The following is a 17,995-nucleotide window of genomic DNA, read 5'->3' on the forward strand; positions in this document are numbered from 1 at the left end:
CAACAAATTACTTAATGATTGTATACTCCTATACTATACAGACTCAATCCTTGTACTCAGGGATAGTAACCTGTGCTTGACTTAAACATTGTTTAATCCCTTTATCAAAGTTCAAATTTTTGCTGTATACCTTTCCTGAGTTGAGTTCTAATTTCAGAGCTCAATATGACATCTATCCAGGTGTTTAACTAAGCTTTTGTAAACTACCAAATTAGCTTTTATTTATTTATTTTTTCTGGCTCTCACCAATTTCACCACTGATTCCTCAATTCTCACCATATGAAACATAAGAAGAGCTATCCCCCTTAAGTCCAATATGGACTCACATTTCTCCATTCTGAACTCCACCTGCCACAGCTTTTGCAGTTATTCAAATTTCTGCAAACTTTTACTTGCGTCCATGCTACTTATTGCAACCTATCACTAAGAGTAACTGAAATTTAGTTTGGAAGCTTTCTACAATCAAATACAACCTGAAAAATCATTGATGTGCACAGTTCATATCTTGCCTATGACCCATACCTAGCTGATACATTTGTTGTGAAGGAAACACACTCATTGACAAATGACAAGGGAGTTGTTCCCGTTATATCTTCCCATTGTGCTGGTGTTGTTCCTCCTGAAAAGACAGCAAGCAAAAACAAAAAAAAAGTCATTCCAATGTTGAGAAGTGTTTTTCAGTCTAAAAGGAAATAAATAAATAATGTTTTATATACATCTACAAAATGTTAGTACAAAACAAGAAAATCATCAGAAAACACGAACATGCAAGTTAAGACTGCGTTCACATTAAGTTTTGATGAAATATTAAATGATAGTACTGGAGCTTTAAGAACTGTAATAAATATAATTACATACTTATATGCAAATTGTTAAGTGTTAACAAAGATTTGAATACAATTTAAGCAAATTTGGCCTATCAAGTCTGCTGTGCAATGCTATCATCGCTGATTAATTATCTTTCCCAACCCTATTCACCTGACTGCTCTGCTTACCTTGACACACTTACTAATCAAGAACCTTAACAACCTTCAATTTAAATACACCCAGTGACTTGGCCTTCAGAGATGTCTCTGGCAATCAGTTCCAAACATTCACTACCCTGTGGCTAAAGAAATTCTTCCTCATCTCTATTCTAACGGGATGTCCTTGCATTCTGAGGCTGTGTCCTCTGGTCATAGATACCCCCACCATAGGAAACATCCTCTCCAAGTTCATTCTCTCTGGGACATTCAATATTTGATTGGTTTCAAGGAAATTCCCCATCAAATTTCTAAACTCCAGTGAATGCAGGCCCAGAGCCATCAAATATTCCTCACATGTTAACCCTTTCGTTACTGGATTCATTCTCTGAACCTCCTCTGGACCCTCTCCAATGCTAGCATATCCCTTCTTAGATAAGGGGCCCAAAATGGCTCACAATACTCCAAGTAGGAAGTATTGAAGAGAAGAAGGCAGAAAGGAAGAAAATTATAGGCCAGTTAGCCTAAGCTCAGTGGTTTGGAAAGTATTGGAGTCTATTATTGAGGATGAGATTTTGGGATAAAATAAGTCAAAGTCAGCATGGTTTCTGTAAAGGGAAATCTTCCCTGACAAATCTGTTGGGAGTTCTTCAAGGAAGTAACAAGCAGGGTGGACAAAAGAGATGCCATTTACTTGGATTTACAGAAGGCTTTTCATAAGGTGCTACATATGAGGCTGCTTAACAGGATAAAATCCTATGGCGTTACAGGAAAGATACTGGAATAGCTGATAGGCAGGAGGCCTTTTCTGGTAGACTAACAGTGACTAGTGATGTTCCTCAGGCGTCAGTATTGGAACCTCTACTTTTCACATCGTTTGTCAGGGATTTAGAAAATGGAATTGATGGCTTTCTGGCAAAGTTTGTGGATAATGCAAAGATAGGTGGAGGGGTGGGTAATGCTGAGGAAGCAATGCCATTGGAGCAGGACTTAACAAATTGAAAGAATGAGCAAAATTTTGCCAGACGGAATACAGTGTTGGGAAATGTATGAGAATGCATTGATGAGAAGCATTGATCATGTGGGTAGTCAGAGGCTTTTTCGCAGGCCTGAAATTGCTAACACGAGAGGGCACAGTTTAAAGGTGGTTGGAAGTAGGTACAGAGGGGATGTCAGGGGTAAGAGTATTTACGCAGAGAGTGGTGAGTGCATGGAATGGACTGCCGACAACTGTGGTGGAGGCGGATACAATGGGGCCTTTTAAGAGACTCCTGGATAGGTACATGGAGCTTAGAAAAATAGAAGGCTATGGTAATTTCTAAAGTAAGTACATATTCGGCACAACATTGTGGGCCAAAGGGGCTGTATTGTGCTGTAGGTTTATTATGTTTCTATGTTTAATGCATTTTGGTAAAAGGAACAGTAGTGCAGATTATTATCTAAATAGGGAGAAGGTTCAAACATCAGAGGTGCAGAGGGACTTGGCAGTCCTCATGCAAAACTCCCAGAAGGTTAATTTACATGTTGAGTCTGTGGTAAAGAAGGCAAATGCAATGTTGGCATTAATTTCAAGCGGAATAGAATGTAAAAGCAAGGAAATAATACTGAGCTTTTATAAGACACTGGTCAGGCCACACTTGGGAGTATTGTCAACAGTTTTGTGCCCCATATCTCAGAAAGGATATGCTGGCATTGGAGACAGTCCAGAGGAGGTGAATGAAGGGATTAACATATGAGAAGCGTTTGACAGCTTTGGGCCTGTACTCACAGGAATTTAAAAGAATGTGGGGGGGGGGGGGGATCTCATTGAAACATACTGAATGTTGAAAGAACTTGATAGGGTGGATGTGGAGAGGACACTTCCTCTGGTGGAGCTATCCAGAACTAGAGCGCACCACCTCAAAATCAAGGGATGACCTTTAGAACAGAGGTAGGGAGGAATTTCTTAGTCAGAGAATGATAAGTCTTTGAAATGCTCTGCCACAGACTGTGGTGACAGCCAAGTCTGTGGGTATTTTTAAGGAGGAAGTTGATAGATTCGTGATCGGTCAGGGCATCAAAGGATATGGTGAGAAGGAAGGTATATGGGGTTGAGTGGGATCTGGAGTCATCCATGATGGAATGGTAGAGCAGACCTGATGGGCTGAACAGCCTAATTCTGCTCTTCTGTCTTATGGTCAGGCAAATCTATGGAAAAGAGGAAACAGTCAATGTTTCAGACCAGGAGTTTTCCTGAGGATTGAGAAGGAAGGGGGAAGATGCCATAATAAAGAGGTGGGGAGAGGGGAAAAAGGCTAGCTGAGAGGTGATAGGTGAAGCCAGGTGGATGGGAAGGGTCAAAGGGCTGGAGAAAAAATAATCTGTCTGGAGAGGAGAGCAGACAATAGAAGAAAGGGAAGGAGGAGGGGACCCAGGGAGAAGTAACAGGCAGGTGAGAAGAAACGAAAGGTCAGAGTGGGGAATAGAGGTGGGGAAGTGGCAGAAATTTGTTCACCGGAGGAAGAAGAAATCAATGTTTATGCCATCAGGTTGGAGGATATCCAGATAAGGTGTTCTTCATCTTGGTACAAGATTAGACCATGGATCAACATGTCAGAACAGGAAAGGCCATTGGACTTAAAATGCTTGGCCACAGGGAAGTTCCACTTAAGGCGGTTGGTGCAGAGGTGTGCGACAAAGCTGTCCCCTGTTTTCCGACAGTTCTCACCAATGTAGAGGAGGCAGCATTGGGAGCAGTGGACACATTAGACAACCCCAGCAGATATGCAGATGAAGTGTTGCCTCACCTGGTAGGACTGTTTGGGGCCCTGGATGGAGGTGAATGGACAGATGCAGCACTTAGGCCACTTGCAGGAATATGCCTGGAGGGAGATTAGTGGGGAGGAATGAATGGACAAGAGAAATGCCAGAGGAAGCGATGCCTGCGGGAAAGTGGAATGGGGTGGAGGGAAAGGTATGTTTAATGGTAGGAGCCCTTTAAAGATGGAGGAAATTGCAACCATACACTTCCCTACAATGTATTCCATCTACCGCTATTTTTGCCCATTCTCCTAATATGCCTACTGTAAGTCCTTCTGCAGCCTCCCTGCTTCCTCAAAACTACCTGCCCCTCCACCTATCTTTGCACTGTCAGCAAACTTGGCCACGATATAACTAAAACCATTCTTAAGTTAGTACCAGTTCTGTAAATTAATAAGTGGAATTAAACACTCCACACATATATTAAGCTAAAATTCTAATGAGTGTAGATGCATGATGCTTTGCAAGTTTTATTAAAAGAAAGGCAGGGCGAAGTTAAGATGGCGCAAAACAATGACTCCTTTGCTTGCACCTTTGGAAACATCTTTGATATCTCCTTTCCCCTTTCAGGGTGTGGGGGGGTTCTTTTTAAGACCCTGACCTGGAGATACACTCTGCCTTTGATTCTTTGTGGGAATGGGACCCGCTCTCAGGGCCTCATGAACAGCAGCTTTTTGTTATCCCAAAGACGTGGCCTGGAAGACCAGTGTGCCTTCAGGATGCTGGATTTCCGTGGCTCTGGATTGATGCTTTGCTGCACACTTGATTGCTCGGTGAGGGTGCTGATGCTTTTTTGCTGCTGGGGGTGGGGGATGTCATTGCTTTGCTGCTGCTTGTTGGAGGGGAGTTGTAGGAGGTCTTTGAGGTTCTAACATTTTAACTGTCATTCATTCTTTAGGGCACTCCACTGATTTTGTGGATGACTGCAAAGAAAATGAATTTCAGGATATACATTCTATACATTTCTCTGACATTAAATATACCTATTGAAACCTGCTGATAGGTTGGGCACGTGTGGGTGTGCGGGACATGTTGCTCAGGGTCTTGGACGTTATGTGCTTTTTTGCGTGACTATGTGTTGTACCTTAGTCCCAGAGGAATGTGTTTTATTCCAAAAGTTCAAAGTACATTTAATGTCAGAGAAATGTATACAATATACATTCTGAAAATCTTTTTCTTCGCAACCATCCATGAAAAGAGGATTATCCCAAACAATGAATAACAGTTTAATGTTGGAACCCCAAAGCACCCCCCCCCAGCTTCTCCCTCCCATGCACAAACAGCAGCAAAGTGACAAATTCCCTCCCATCCCCACCAGCAAAAAAAATTGGTGTCCTTCACCGAGCACTCAAGCGTGCAGCAAAGCATCAATAAAGACACAGTCTTGTAGTACCCCAAAGACTACTCATTCACCCGGTAATTCAACATACCACAGGCTCTCTCTCTCTCCCTAATAAGGGAAAATGAGATGTCCCCATTTCACAGCGAGAGGGAGACATAACAAACAACTCGCTGATTTACAATGTTAAAAGTCCATTGTGTCACTTTTTCCGAGCTCTGTGCCCAAAGAACTCGGGTCTCTGGGCACACAGCCAGTTCCAGGTCAGGGTCTTCAAAAGAACCCTGAAACGGTAAAATAGAGGAATTAATATTAAAGATAAAAATAGAACTGTTTCGGAAGATGCAAGCAAAGGAGTCGCTGTTAGGCGCCATTATCTTCTAAGCTCCACCTACACATCCATGCACTTGATTTGATTTGATTTTTGCTTTGAGTATGCTATAGAGGGAATTAGGGTTGTCAGTCAAATTAGAGCCAGAGTCTTAGAAAAGTACTGTACAGAAACAGGTTCATGCTGAACCATTTAAACTACCTAGGCCCTTCTTGAAATTACAGGGATACAATCAAACAAAACAAGTTTGACAAGCTGGATAAAGCAATATTACCCCTCCCCAAGAGAAATGGCACTGTACAAGCACCCTAAACACTACCGGGTAAACTGGCTGCTGAAGTTAGAAGTAAAAATTAAGCTGAAGGCACGAAACCCCTTTAAAAGGAAAAAGAATATTTATTCTTTTTTTTAAATATTCCATCTCTCCTTTCTTTACTGTTATTCTGTTTCTAGCAACACACACAAAATGCTGGAGGAACTCAGCAGGCCAGGCAGCATCTATGGAAAAAAATAAAGTCGACATTTCAGGCCAAGATCCTTCGGCAGGAATGGAGGAAAAAGGCTGAGGAGTAGGTTTGAAAGGTGGAGGGAGGGGAAATAACATGAGAGAGAGAAAAGGGGATGGGAAATGGTGAAGGGGGTGGGGTTAGGCATTACTGGAAGTTTGAGAAATCGATGTTCAGTCCTTCATTTCATTTCATTGCCCACTCATTGTCTCCCTCTGGTGCTCCTCCCCCTTTTTTTTTCCTTCCGTGGCCTTCTGACTTTCACCAATCAACTTCCTAGCTTTTTGCTTCATCCCTCCCCCTCCAAGTTTCACCTATCACCTGGCATTTCTCTCTCCCCTCCCCCAACTTTTAAATCTACTCCCCAGCTGTTTTTTCTCCAGTCCTGCCGAAGGGTTTTGACCCGAAACATTGACTATATTCTGTTTTTCCATAGATGCCGCCTAGCCTGCTGAGTTCCTCCAGCATTTTGTATGTGTTGCTCAGGTTTCCAGCATCTGCAGAATTTTCTCTTGTTTGTGATTCCATTTCTACATTTCATTTGACACTAAATCATTCTGGTTTCCTTCTTTAACACCCTTCTGCTTGCTGACCATCAAGAATACATTTTTACACTAATCCTACCCCAACCCATTTATTTATTTATCATTTATAGGAGCAGAATTAGGCCATTTGGCTCATCAAGTCTGTTCCATTTGGCCATTCAATCATGGATGAATCTTTTTACCCCCCTCCTCAGCCCCACTCCCCAGCCTTCTCCTTGTTACCTTTAATGCCATGTTCAATCAAGAAGCTATCAATCTCCACCTTAAATACATCCGACAACATGGGCTCCACAGCTGCCTGTGATAACAAATTCCACTAATTCACTACCCTTTGGCAAAAGAAATTCCTCTACATCTTTGTTTTAAATGGATGTCCCTCTATCCTGAGGCTGTGCCCTCTTGTCCAAGACTCTCCCACCATGGAAAACATCTTTACCACATCTACTCTGTCTAGGCCTTCTAACATTCAAAAGATTTCAATAAGATTCCCCCCTCATCCTTCTAAATTCCAGCGAGTACAGATCCAGAGCCATCAAACATTCCTCATATGATAACCATTTCATTCCTGGAAACATCCTTGTGAACCTCCTCTGGACCCTGTCCAATGGCAGCACATCATGTGACACAGAAGGGGCAATTTGCAATGGCCATTATCCTACCAACCCACATGCTTGAGGAAAGTGGAGAACCCGGAAGAAACCCATGCAACCATAAGACAATGTGTAAAATTCAGCAACAGAAGTCAGGGATAAACCTTGGTCGCTGGAAATGTGAGACAGCAATTCTACTAGCTGTTCCACTCTGTCACTCAATGCTCAGAAAAAAATATTTACTTCAACTGATGGATTTGACCAGCTACCAGAAACTGACGAGTTCTCATACGGGCCCCACAGCACATTCAATCAGACTGCTATTCACGAAGCAAAGCAGAAGTCAATGATTTTGGGCCACCATTTAAAATCAAATATAGATTTCTTACCTGTAATGCTGCAAAGTAACCTGAGAGTTGGAGTGTCTCCACCATATCCATTCATTAGCCCTTCTGTTGAGGATTTTGGAATTGGAATTGTCATCGTAATAGGTTTATGGAATTTTCTTCTCCTTGGTTCCAGGGTGACTATTGGGCTGAAGGTTGCCTTATTGCCCAGTATCTTCTTGACTAATTCAAAATGCATGGGTTGGGCCTGGATATTAATAAGAAAAAAATGGAACAGCTTAGTATAGATGAACTCTATTAAATATCAAGTTCAATTTCCAGTTGAATAGTCATTCAATCATACGTGAATACCCATGAATACAGCCAAGCAAAATAGTGCTACTCCAGGATCAAGGTGCAAAACACAGTACCAACCATCATACACAGCACAAATCACATAGAGCACACATAAGATAGCAAGAACATACAGTAAAATACAGACACACACAACAAAAATATAGTCTAAGTTCCTGAGTTGCAGCAGACTACCATTGAACACAGTACAGCTTGTCTTCTGAGGAGCAAGCACTAACAGGCAGCTCCGACTCCAGCATGGATGCCATGCCATACCACATCCAGCACTTTCTCCTGGGTGGCTGTAAATAGGTGACGCCTGGCTTTAGACCCAGAACTTGCTGTGATTGAGGCCATGCAGTTCCCATCGTCATTCACCAATAAACCAGTGATTATGATTTGCAGCATCGCACATTAACAACGCCCAGCAGGATATTTTACTTGGTACAGTACATCAGTTAAAACACTGAAAATCGGTCACCTGGAGTCCGACTCGAATTCTCTTGGTTAAAGCTCCTTCAGGGAAGACAGCTTGAACCTGTGGTACCACAGTACTGCTCAGCACACCTCCTTCTGGCCCAATCAAGTTACTGTCCTGTCTGACTCTGGATACTACTGCAAAGTATTGTGGGAAGTCCCTGGTGATGATACGGCAAATTCGTTTTTTGTCAAGTTCCTCTGGACTATCAAGCACTGTAATAGTAAAAAACACAGCCATCGGTGATTTTGTATTTAAATTATTTACTCTCATCATAAATGTGCATCTCACTATTTTGAGATTTCTTTAAACAAAAAAATGACCAAAAAATTATATGTCAACTATCAAACTCAACAAATATACTTTCAGAATGTATTCAAAAAGCTTCTTTAGAATCCATTAAATCAAAAATATTTTGCTTTCTTGGCAAGTATGCACCTCATCTTCTAAGTATTTTTTTAAGTTCCTTCGATGATAATGAAAAGGTTTATGTTGACCATTTGGATTCAGAATTGTCTTGTGATAGAAGACAGAAGATAGTGATCAATGGAACTTATTCTTGTTCTTGCTGAAGGTCCATGACTAGTGGAACACAGCAGGCCGGGCAGCGTCTATAAGGAGAAGCACTGTCGACGTTTCAGGCCGAGACCCTTATAGATGCTACCTGGCCTGCTGTGTTCCACCAGCATTTTGTGTGTGTAGTTTGAATTTCCAGCACCTGTAGACTTTCTTGTGTTTGTCCATGACTAGTGGTGCTTTGCTCTGTACTTTTAATCCATACTCTGGGACCTTTGGCATTTTTGATTCTGATACACACACACACACACACACAATTCTTATCACCTCAATATGGGCAGGACATGGAGGCCATGGAAACTATGTATTCAAGGCTTACTGGGGTGTTGCCTGGATTAGAGGGCACATGCTACAAGAAGAGGTTGCACAATCTAGGGTTGTTTACTCTGGATCAATACAGGCTGAGAGGAGACCCGGATGTTCATAAAATTACGAGAGACAACCATAACAGACAATAACCATTGATAGACAACCAGCATCTTTTTCCCAGGATTGAAATACCTAATGCTAGAGGACATTTTAGTTGAGAGGGGGAACATCCAAAGGAGATGTGAATCAGGATTAGGGTTAACATCACCAGCATATATCATAAAGTTCGTTGTTTTATGGTGGTAATCTCTTGCAATACATAATAATAAAAACTATAAATTACATAAGTGTATGTATATCAAAATAAATTAAACAAATAAAAAGAGAGGGAAATGAAATTGTGGGATAGTGTTCATGGGTTCACTGTCCATTCAGAAACCTGATGATTGAGGGGACGAATCTGTTCCTGAAACAATGAGAAGAGGACAATGTCCTGAGTGATGGGGGTCCTTAATGATGGATGCTGAATTTTTGAAGCTTTTGAAAGTGTTCTGGATGCTGGGGAGGCTAGTGTTCATGATGGAACTGGCTAATAACAAGTTTTTGCAGCTTTTTCCAATCCTATGCAGTGGTCTCGCCATAAAAAAAGTGATGCAGCCAGTTAGATTGCTCTCCACAGTACACCTGTAGAAATTTGCGAGTGTCTTTGGTGACATATCAATTCTCCTAATAAAATATAGCCACTGCCATGTTTCTTTGTAATTGCATCAAACCCAGGATAGATCTTCACAGATGTTGACACCCAGGAACTTGAAACTGCTCATTCTTCCCACTGCCAGTCCCTCAATGAGAAATGGTATGTGTCCCCTTGACTTCCCTTACTAAAGTCCACAAGCAATTCTTTGATCTTGCTGATGTTGAATACAAGGTTGTTGCTGTGACACCACTCAATCAGCTGATGTATCTCACTCCTGCACATCTCCTCGTCACATTCTGAAATCATGCTAACAATAATTGTGTCGTTGGCAGATTTACTGATGCTGGTTGAGCTGTGCCTAGCCAAACAGAATAGAGCAGTGGCTAAGCACTTGAGGTGTGCCAGTTTGACTGTCAACAAGGAGGAGATGTTATTTCCGATGGGCACAGACTATGGTCTCCCAATGAGGAAGTCAAGGATCCAATTGTAGAGGCAGGTAGGGAGGCCCAGGTTTTCGAGATATTGATTAGAACTTAGGGTATGATTGTGTTGAGCACTGTGCTACAGTTAATAAACAGCAGCCTGATCTAAGTATTACTACTGTCCTGATGATCCAAAGCTGAATGGAGAGCCAGTGAGATTGTATCTGCTATAGCACTATTGCAGCGATATGTATGGGGCAAGTTCTTTTACACAAAGAGTGGGGTTCCTGAAATGCACTGCCAGGGGTGATGGTGGACGTAGATACAGTATAAATGTTAAAGTGATTAAGTCAGGCACATGAATATGCAGGAAAAATGGCATATGGAACATGTGATGCTGAAGGGTTTTGGTGTCATTACTTAAGTAGTTTGGCATCACATTGTGGACAGAAGGGGCCTTTTCTTGTGCTGTACTGACACAGACAATATCTGTGAGAAGAGAAAAAGTTACAATATCAGGTTGATGACCTTTAATCGCAAATATAAAAAGCTAGAAATTAGAAGAGTGTTAAACTGCGCGGATGGAAGAGAGTTGGAGAGAAGGAGATTGTCTCTATTAGGATGGAGAATGGATAGTCGGGAGACCTGTGACAAGCTGCTGAGGATTTGTTAACAACAGATTATCTGTCTCTAAATAGGAGATGCATGAGAATGAAACAAAGGAAAAAGAAAAGATGAGCAACATAAAATCCCAGTACAGTAAGATGCAAAACATTGTAAAAACTGGATTCTGGTATTATTCAACATGTCAGACAGCATCTGTGCTGATACTTTTCAAAAGGATAAAAATATGTCTTTGACTCAACAAAGCAGTGATATTGGTTTCATTATGACTCAATGTTTCAATGCCTGGACTTGCTAATAATTTAGAAATTATTTTAACCAATTAGCAATAAAAGTCAAAAGGAGATTCACATAAGACTGCAAAGTGAGGACAACTTTTAGCCAATTGAATGGATCTTCAAGGTATGCTACATGATTACATGAGCACCTGATGATAAAACGCCATTTAGCCGCTTTCTTTTGTTTTACTCATGTCTTACCCTCTACCGCTCCCCATCAACCAACAGGTTAGTTACCTTCATCCATCCCATTCAATATTTCATTCAGCTCTTCCTCAGTGTATTCACACTGATGCTCCTTCCAAATCTCTCCAGTTTCACTGCGCAGTACTACCAACTCTCGTTCCTTCCCACGCACAGCTGCAAAGTGTGGAATCTCCACAATCACTGGCCTGAAACATTAGTGTTAGAAGTGAGTTAAAGAGGGAAACAGACCCAATACTAATATGTCTCATGCCACACCACAGTTTAATATAGTCTGTAACAAAGTGAGCTATCATTCATTTTCCAACATGGATACAAGATAACTGGACAGAAACTAATAAGAACAATCACAGGATTTTCCAGGGCCAAGAAATATCCACCTAGCTTTAGCTTCAATAGATATGCATTACATTATTCAAACTGAGGCACCTGAAAATGTAATTCCTTATTTTAGTTTCTGATTTCAATCATTTTTACTCATGTGGAATTTATCCATTTAGGAAGCTTTATTTGAACATTGAAACTTTTTGCTATTGGTGTGTCCTTTGGATTAATAAATTATCACTATGTCAAACATAGTGGCTGAAGCTTGATACCAAAATTGGATGGGTTGAAATTTCCTCTGAAGTGTAAACAGAAATTGAAACAGATTACCAACTCCTGTAATTAAATACTATAATAAGATTCCTGAGAGGATTAATTTTAATTGGTAACTGAATTTCACAGACCTAAGTAAGTAGCAGTAGAAAGTTGATGGAGGGCAGAATCTGTCTCTTTCTGCTGTCTACTCCTACCTTCTACTGTCTTCTCCAACTCATCAATAAACATTCGACCACATCTGTTCAATTCAATCATACACCCTTTCTCTGATTATATATAGAATACCTACCACACCCTGTACTTAACACCTAACATTACCACCTCAACCCCAAATGATTGCTAGCTGACATTTAGGTATATCCTCCAGACCAGTTTTGGACTTCTGCAACACTTACACTATAACTAACAATGCACATTGGGAACAGAGAAGGAGGGGCAAACTTTTTTGAGAGCATGTGCCAAAAGTGGTAATAATCTTCTGAAAAATTCTCTCATGTGGCATGATAATTTTAAGCTGAGATTACCATTGATTAATAAATTAGTTACAATGGGAGGAAATGATAATGAAATGAGAGGAAATGATAAAGTGACAAAGTGGATCTTGGCAAGAGCAATTCGTCTAGGTAGCAGCAGTGCATAATATGACAGTGACTGTGTAAGAATGGATGTGATGTGGGAGTGTGAAGGGTGAGCAGAGACTATGGAGAGGAGTGGCTGATGTGCATGTACTGACGGAAGGAGGTGGTGGGGTGGGTTAATGAGTGGAGGTGTTGATTAGCTTGACTGCTTGAGGGAAGTAACTGTTTTTGATTCTAGTGGTCCTGGTGTGGATGTTGCATAACCTCTTCCCTGATGGGAGTGGAACAAACAGAATTTAATAATGGTGGGTGGGATCCTTCAAGATGTTACTGTCCTTTTCCCAGCACCTTTCAGTATATATGTCCTTGTCTTGCTGGTGTTGGTGATTCACTGGGAAGTTTCTGTCTGCTGCAGTACATGTTAGGAATGCTCATGTGTAGAAGGACATGAGTATACTGTCAACCTGCATAGTCCAGCTTTCTCAGAGAATAGAGGCACTGGTGAACTTTCAGAGAGTCATAGAAAAGTACAGCATAGAAACAGGCCCTTCAGCCCATCTAGTCCATGCCAAATGATTTAAATTGCCTACTCCCATCGACCTGCACTGGAACCATAGCACTCAATTACCTTACCATCCAAGTACTTATCCAAACTTCTTGTAAATGTTAACATTGAGCTTGCATGCACTGCTTCTGCCAGCAACTCATTCCACACTCACCTGACCCTCTTGAGTGAAGAATCCCTTATACCGATACTTTCAATGAATTATTGATCTGTATTCCCAGATCCCATTGTTCTACCACATTCCTCAGTGTAAGACCTACCCTGGTAGGTCCTTCCAGTGTAACACCTCACACTTATCTGCATTAAATTCCATCTGCCATTTTTCAGCCCATTTTTCCAGCAGGTCCAGATCCTGCTGCAAGCTCTTATAGACTGCTTTGCCACCCACTACATCCCCAATCTTGGTGTCATCCACAAGTTTGCTGATCCAGTTAACCACATCTTCATCCTGATTATTGATAAAGACAAACAAAATGGACCCAGCATCGATCCTTGCAGCACTCCACTAGTCACAGGACTCCAGTCTGAGAGACAACCACTACTACAACTCTCTGGCTTCTTCCACAAAGCCAATTAACTGCCTCATCCTGAATGGCAAGTGACTGAACCTTCCTGACCAACCTCCCATGTGGAACCTTGTCAAATACCTTGCTGAAGTCCATGTAGACAATGTTCACTGTCTTATGAGTAACTTACTCAAAAAACTCTATAAATTCTGTCAGACACTATCCACCATGCACAAAGTTACACTCACTCTCCCTAATTAGTGTAAGATGAGTACTCCTAGGAGTGTGTAACTGCCTACAATTTCCCCTGCTGTGCCACTGATATAAAGAAGGGTGTGAGGGTTTTCCTGAGTCAACAACCATCTCTTTAATCTTGTTGACATTGAGGGAGAGGCTATTACCTAGCTCTAAGCCTTGACCTTGTCTGTAGGCTGTCTAATCCTGGTTAGTGATGGGCCCCACCACTGTCTTGTCATTGGTGAACTGTCATGTCTTGTCATGTGATTGTTTGGGTGTTTGGTTGTATAGTAGCACGAGAGCAAAATGTCCAGTCTTGGGCTCAGCAAGGGTAACCCATGTTGAGGATAATGTTGGGGAGAGGAGCGGTTGTGCATCCTGACTGTCTGATGCCAGTAGTTTACTTAGACCGAGGAATAGGACAAACCCTGATATGTGTTTTACTGTAATGGTTCTGGGTTCACTGTCTGCAAATGCCTGAAGTCAAAAGACTTTTAAGTCCTATGCAATATAGATACCATAAGACCATAGACCATAAGATATAGGAGCAGAATTAGGCCATTTGGCCCATCAAGCCTGCTCCACCATTAAATCATGGCTGAATCCTTATACCCACCTCCTCAGACCCACTCCTTGGCCACCTCTCCATAACCTTTGATGCCGTGTCCAATCAAGAACCTAACTCTGCCCAACGACCTGGCCTCCACAGCTGCCTGTGGTGATAAATTCCACAAAGTCACCACCCTCTGGCTAAAGAAATTTCTCAGCATCTCTGTTTTAATTAGATGCTCCTCTGTCCTGAGGCTGTGCCCTCTTGTCCTAGACTCCCCCACCATGGGAAATATCCTTTCCACATATACTCTGTCTAGGACTTCCAACATCTGAAAAGTTTCAATGAGATTACCCCCTCAGCCTTCTAAATTTCAATGACTACAGACCTAGAGCTAACTAACGTTCCTCATATGATAACCCTTTCATTCCTGGAAGCATCCTTGTGAACCTCTCTGAATCTTCTCCAATGCCAGTACAAATTTTCTTAGATGAGGAGCCCAAAACTATTTACAAAACTCATGATGAGGCCTTGTCAGTGCCTTATAAAGCCTCAGCATCACATCCCTGCTCTGGTATTCTAGACCTCTTGAAATAAATGCTAACATGGCATTTGCCTTCCTCACCACCAACTCTACCTGCAAGTTAACCTTTAGGGTGTCCTGCAGAAAGTCCCCCAGGACTGTCTGCATCTCAGATCTTTGGATTTTCTGCCCATTTAAAAAATAGTCTGCACATTTATTACTTTTACCAAAGTGCATGAACACACATTTTCCAACAATGTATTTCAGTTTTCACTGTTGCGCCCATTCTCTTAAACTGTCTAAGTCCTTCTACAGCCTACCTGTTCCCTCAACACTACTTGCCCCTCCATCAATCTTCATATCATCTGCAAACTTGGCAACAAAGCCATCTGTTCCATAATCTAAAACATTTATATACAGCATAAAAAGAAGCAGTCCCAACACTGATCCCTGCAGAACACCACTAGTCACTGGCAGCCAACCAGAAAAAGATCCTCTTATTCCCAGTCTCTGCTTCCTATCAGCCAATGCTCTAACCATGCCAGTTAATTTCCTGTAATACCATGAGCTCTTAACTTGGTAAGCAGCCTCACGTGTGGCACCTTGTCAAAGGCCTTCTAATTGTCCAAATATGTAACATCCACTGCATCCCCCTTATCTATTCTACTTGTAATTTCCTCAAAGAATTCCAACAGGTTTGTCAGGCAAAATTTTCTCTTGAGGAAATCATGCTGACTTTGTACCATCTTGTCCTGTGTCACCCAGTACTCCATCACCTCATCCTTAACAATTGACTCTAACATCTTCCCAACCACTGAGGTCAGGATAAAGGCTGATTTATACTTGTGCATACGGGCTATGCCATAGCCTATGCTGTAGGCCTGATTTTCACTTCTGCGTAGGCTCTATGCCGTAGCAAGCATGCGTTGGTGTGCGCCAAAATGCTAGTTGGCGGTGGGGTTTCTATGCCACTGTGTTGAGTTTCTTTGTGAGAGACATGGACGAGGAAATGCGTTTCAAACATTTTCGCATATCGGCAGGTAGATTTGATGATTTGGTTCATCTATTTTGCATCGGTGTACAGTCATGGCGGCGAAGAAGCAACCGGAAATGCGTAGGAGGAAATACGATGCTACTAAGCGGACCAATCACAGTTGTTGCGGTCTGTGTCACCACAACGTCTGAGTTACTTTTTTGGGAAGGTGCACATCACCCTACGGGAACTGACAAGGCCTCTTCATGAGTATTGTGAACAGTTTTGGGTTCCTCATCTAAGAATATTTGTACTACTAATGCCTCCACAATCTTTACCACTACCTCTTTCAGAACCCTAGGATGCAGTTCATCTGGGCCAAGTGACTTTGTACCCTTAAGCCTTTCAGCTTTTTGATCACCTTCCCCCTTGTAAAAGTAACTACACTCTTCCCTCACACCCTTCACCATCTGGCACACTGCTGGTGTCTTCCGCAGAGAAGACTGATGCAAAGTACTCATTTAGTTTGTCTGCCATCTCCCTGTTCCCCATTATTATTGCTCCAGTCTCATTTTCTAGTGGCCCTATATCCACTCTCATCGCTCTTTTACCTTTTTTACCAACTTGAAAAAGCTTTTACTATCCACTTTGATATTGTTTGCTAGCCTGCTTTCATATTTCATCTTTTCCCTCCTAATGAATTTTAGTTGCTCTCTGTAGGTTTTCAAAATCTTCCTAATCTTCTTGTCTTGCTACTAATTTTTGCCTTGTTGTATGCCCCCTCCTTTGCTTTTATATCGATGGATACTCTCACTATAGGGAGGTTATACTGCATCCACTTTCCCTTACAGGACTAGCTATCCTTCCTTCTCTAGACTTTCAGTGAGGTTTAACTGCCAATACACACTATTTGAGTGGGGGGGGGGGGGTGGTGGTCTCTCCTCTCTACCAAAGCTAATGAAATAGTTTAAACACAGTTATGCTAGTTTTAACGATACTCATTTAAATTCAGACAAACTCATTTAACACTCAGAATTTCAAATTTATAAAATATCTCCGAATTTCAAAAGATTTACAAACTACAAAGAATTTTCAAACAGGTACAGTTCTTACAAACTCGAAGAACATTCCAACAGGTTGCAGAGGAATAAGTCGTCTGTTGCAGACAATGAAGGTTGAGGAATGAATTCTAGTTCTTCTTTCTGTCACTCTCATTGTCATTCCTAACCTTCCCCAAACTGTAATTGGTATTCATACCATTTTTTACAAAATGACATTATTTGCATGTGAAACTTCTGCAAATCTGTGCTTTCAACTTCAAACTGATTGTTACTTGCAATTTATATTAAAGACTAGAGACTGGTTCTTGTTTACAACAAAAAGATTAAATAATATTTGTTACAAATTTAACTTTATCATCAACAACTCTGACACTATGCAAAGTTTATGCAGCTCTGGTAGAAATCTGGGCTGAGCAGCAAGCCTTTCAGCCCCTGGGAAGTGAATATCTGTTGCAATATTAATAAAAGTAAAATACAGATAGATTTAAATAAGAGTAGCTTTTTAGAAAACCTGTTCAACGTTATTAATATTAGGCTTCTAAAAATACAGCTGAAAAGTAACAACATTTCTAAATACTGATATCCAAATACTGATATGTACACCAGGTCATCATCCAACATCACGTGTTCTTCCAGTTTTCCAGCCAGCATCAAGACAGCCCTGAGACATCTCCTGCGAAAACATCTCACTGCTCTTGACTTTTGATAAAATCACATATTAGGCAGTTAAAATAATCATTCTGTATTTTTTTATTATTGGGGTGGATTTAAAGAATTGAGGGGCAACAGTGCCATCAAAACTTTTGTGTGAGTCATGGGTTCACAATCCCTGGAATAGAGCCTCATGGGAGGTTGAGTGGAATTAAGGATAGTCAAGATATTTGTGGGAATAGGCTTGTTTTTAGCAAGCCTATCACCTAAGATAAAGATCCGAAAAGTAAGGGGAAGAGTCAGAGATTTACCAAGTAAAGATGAGGGCAGGGTTTGTTGTTTTCACCCAACATTTCTTTCTTATTTTCTCTCTGGAAGTGGAGAATGTGTCCAGTCTCAAGTACATCTTCC

General features: G+C 41.4%; 1 protein-coding gene across 2 annotated transcripts in view; it reads right to left on the reverse strand.

Annotated features, from left to right (window-relative positions):
• Positions 1–17,995, reverse strand: part of ank2b (ankyrin 2b, neuronal) — an 801,710-nt gene that overhangs the window by 114,121 nt on the left and 669,594 nt on the right. For both annotated transcript variants that reach the window (XM_059988791.1, XM_059988792.1), the window contains exons 28-31: positions 11,374–11,528; positions 8,234–8,445; positions 7,462–7,666; positions 523–619 (exon numbers count right to left, since the gene is read on the reverse strand). In XM_059988791.1, the coding sequence (XP_059844774.1) occupies positions 523–619; positions 7,462–7,666; positions 8,234–8,445; positions 11,374–11,528 (669 nt within the window). The remainder of the gene's footprint in view (positions 1–522; positions 620–7,461; positions 7,667–8,233; positions 8,446–11,373; positions 11,529–17,995) is intronic.

The sequence above is a fragment of the Hypanus sabinus genome, chromosome 14 (genome assembly GCF_030144855.1).
Source record: "Hypanus sabinus isolate sHypSab1 chromosome 14, sHypSab1.hap1, whole genome shotgun sequence".
Lineage (NCBI taxonomy): Eukaryota > Metazoa > Chordata > Chondrichthyes > Myliobatiformes > Dasyatidae > Hypanus > Hypanus sabinus.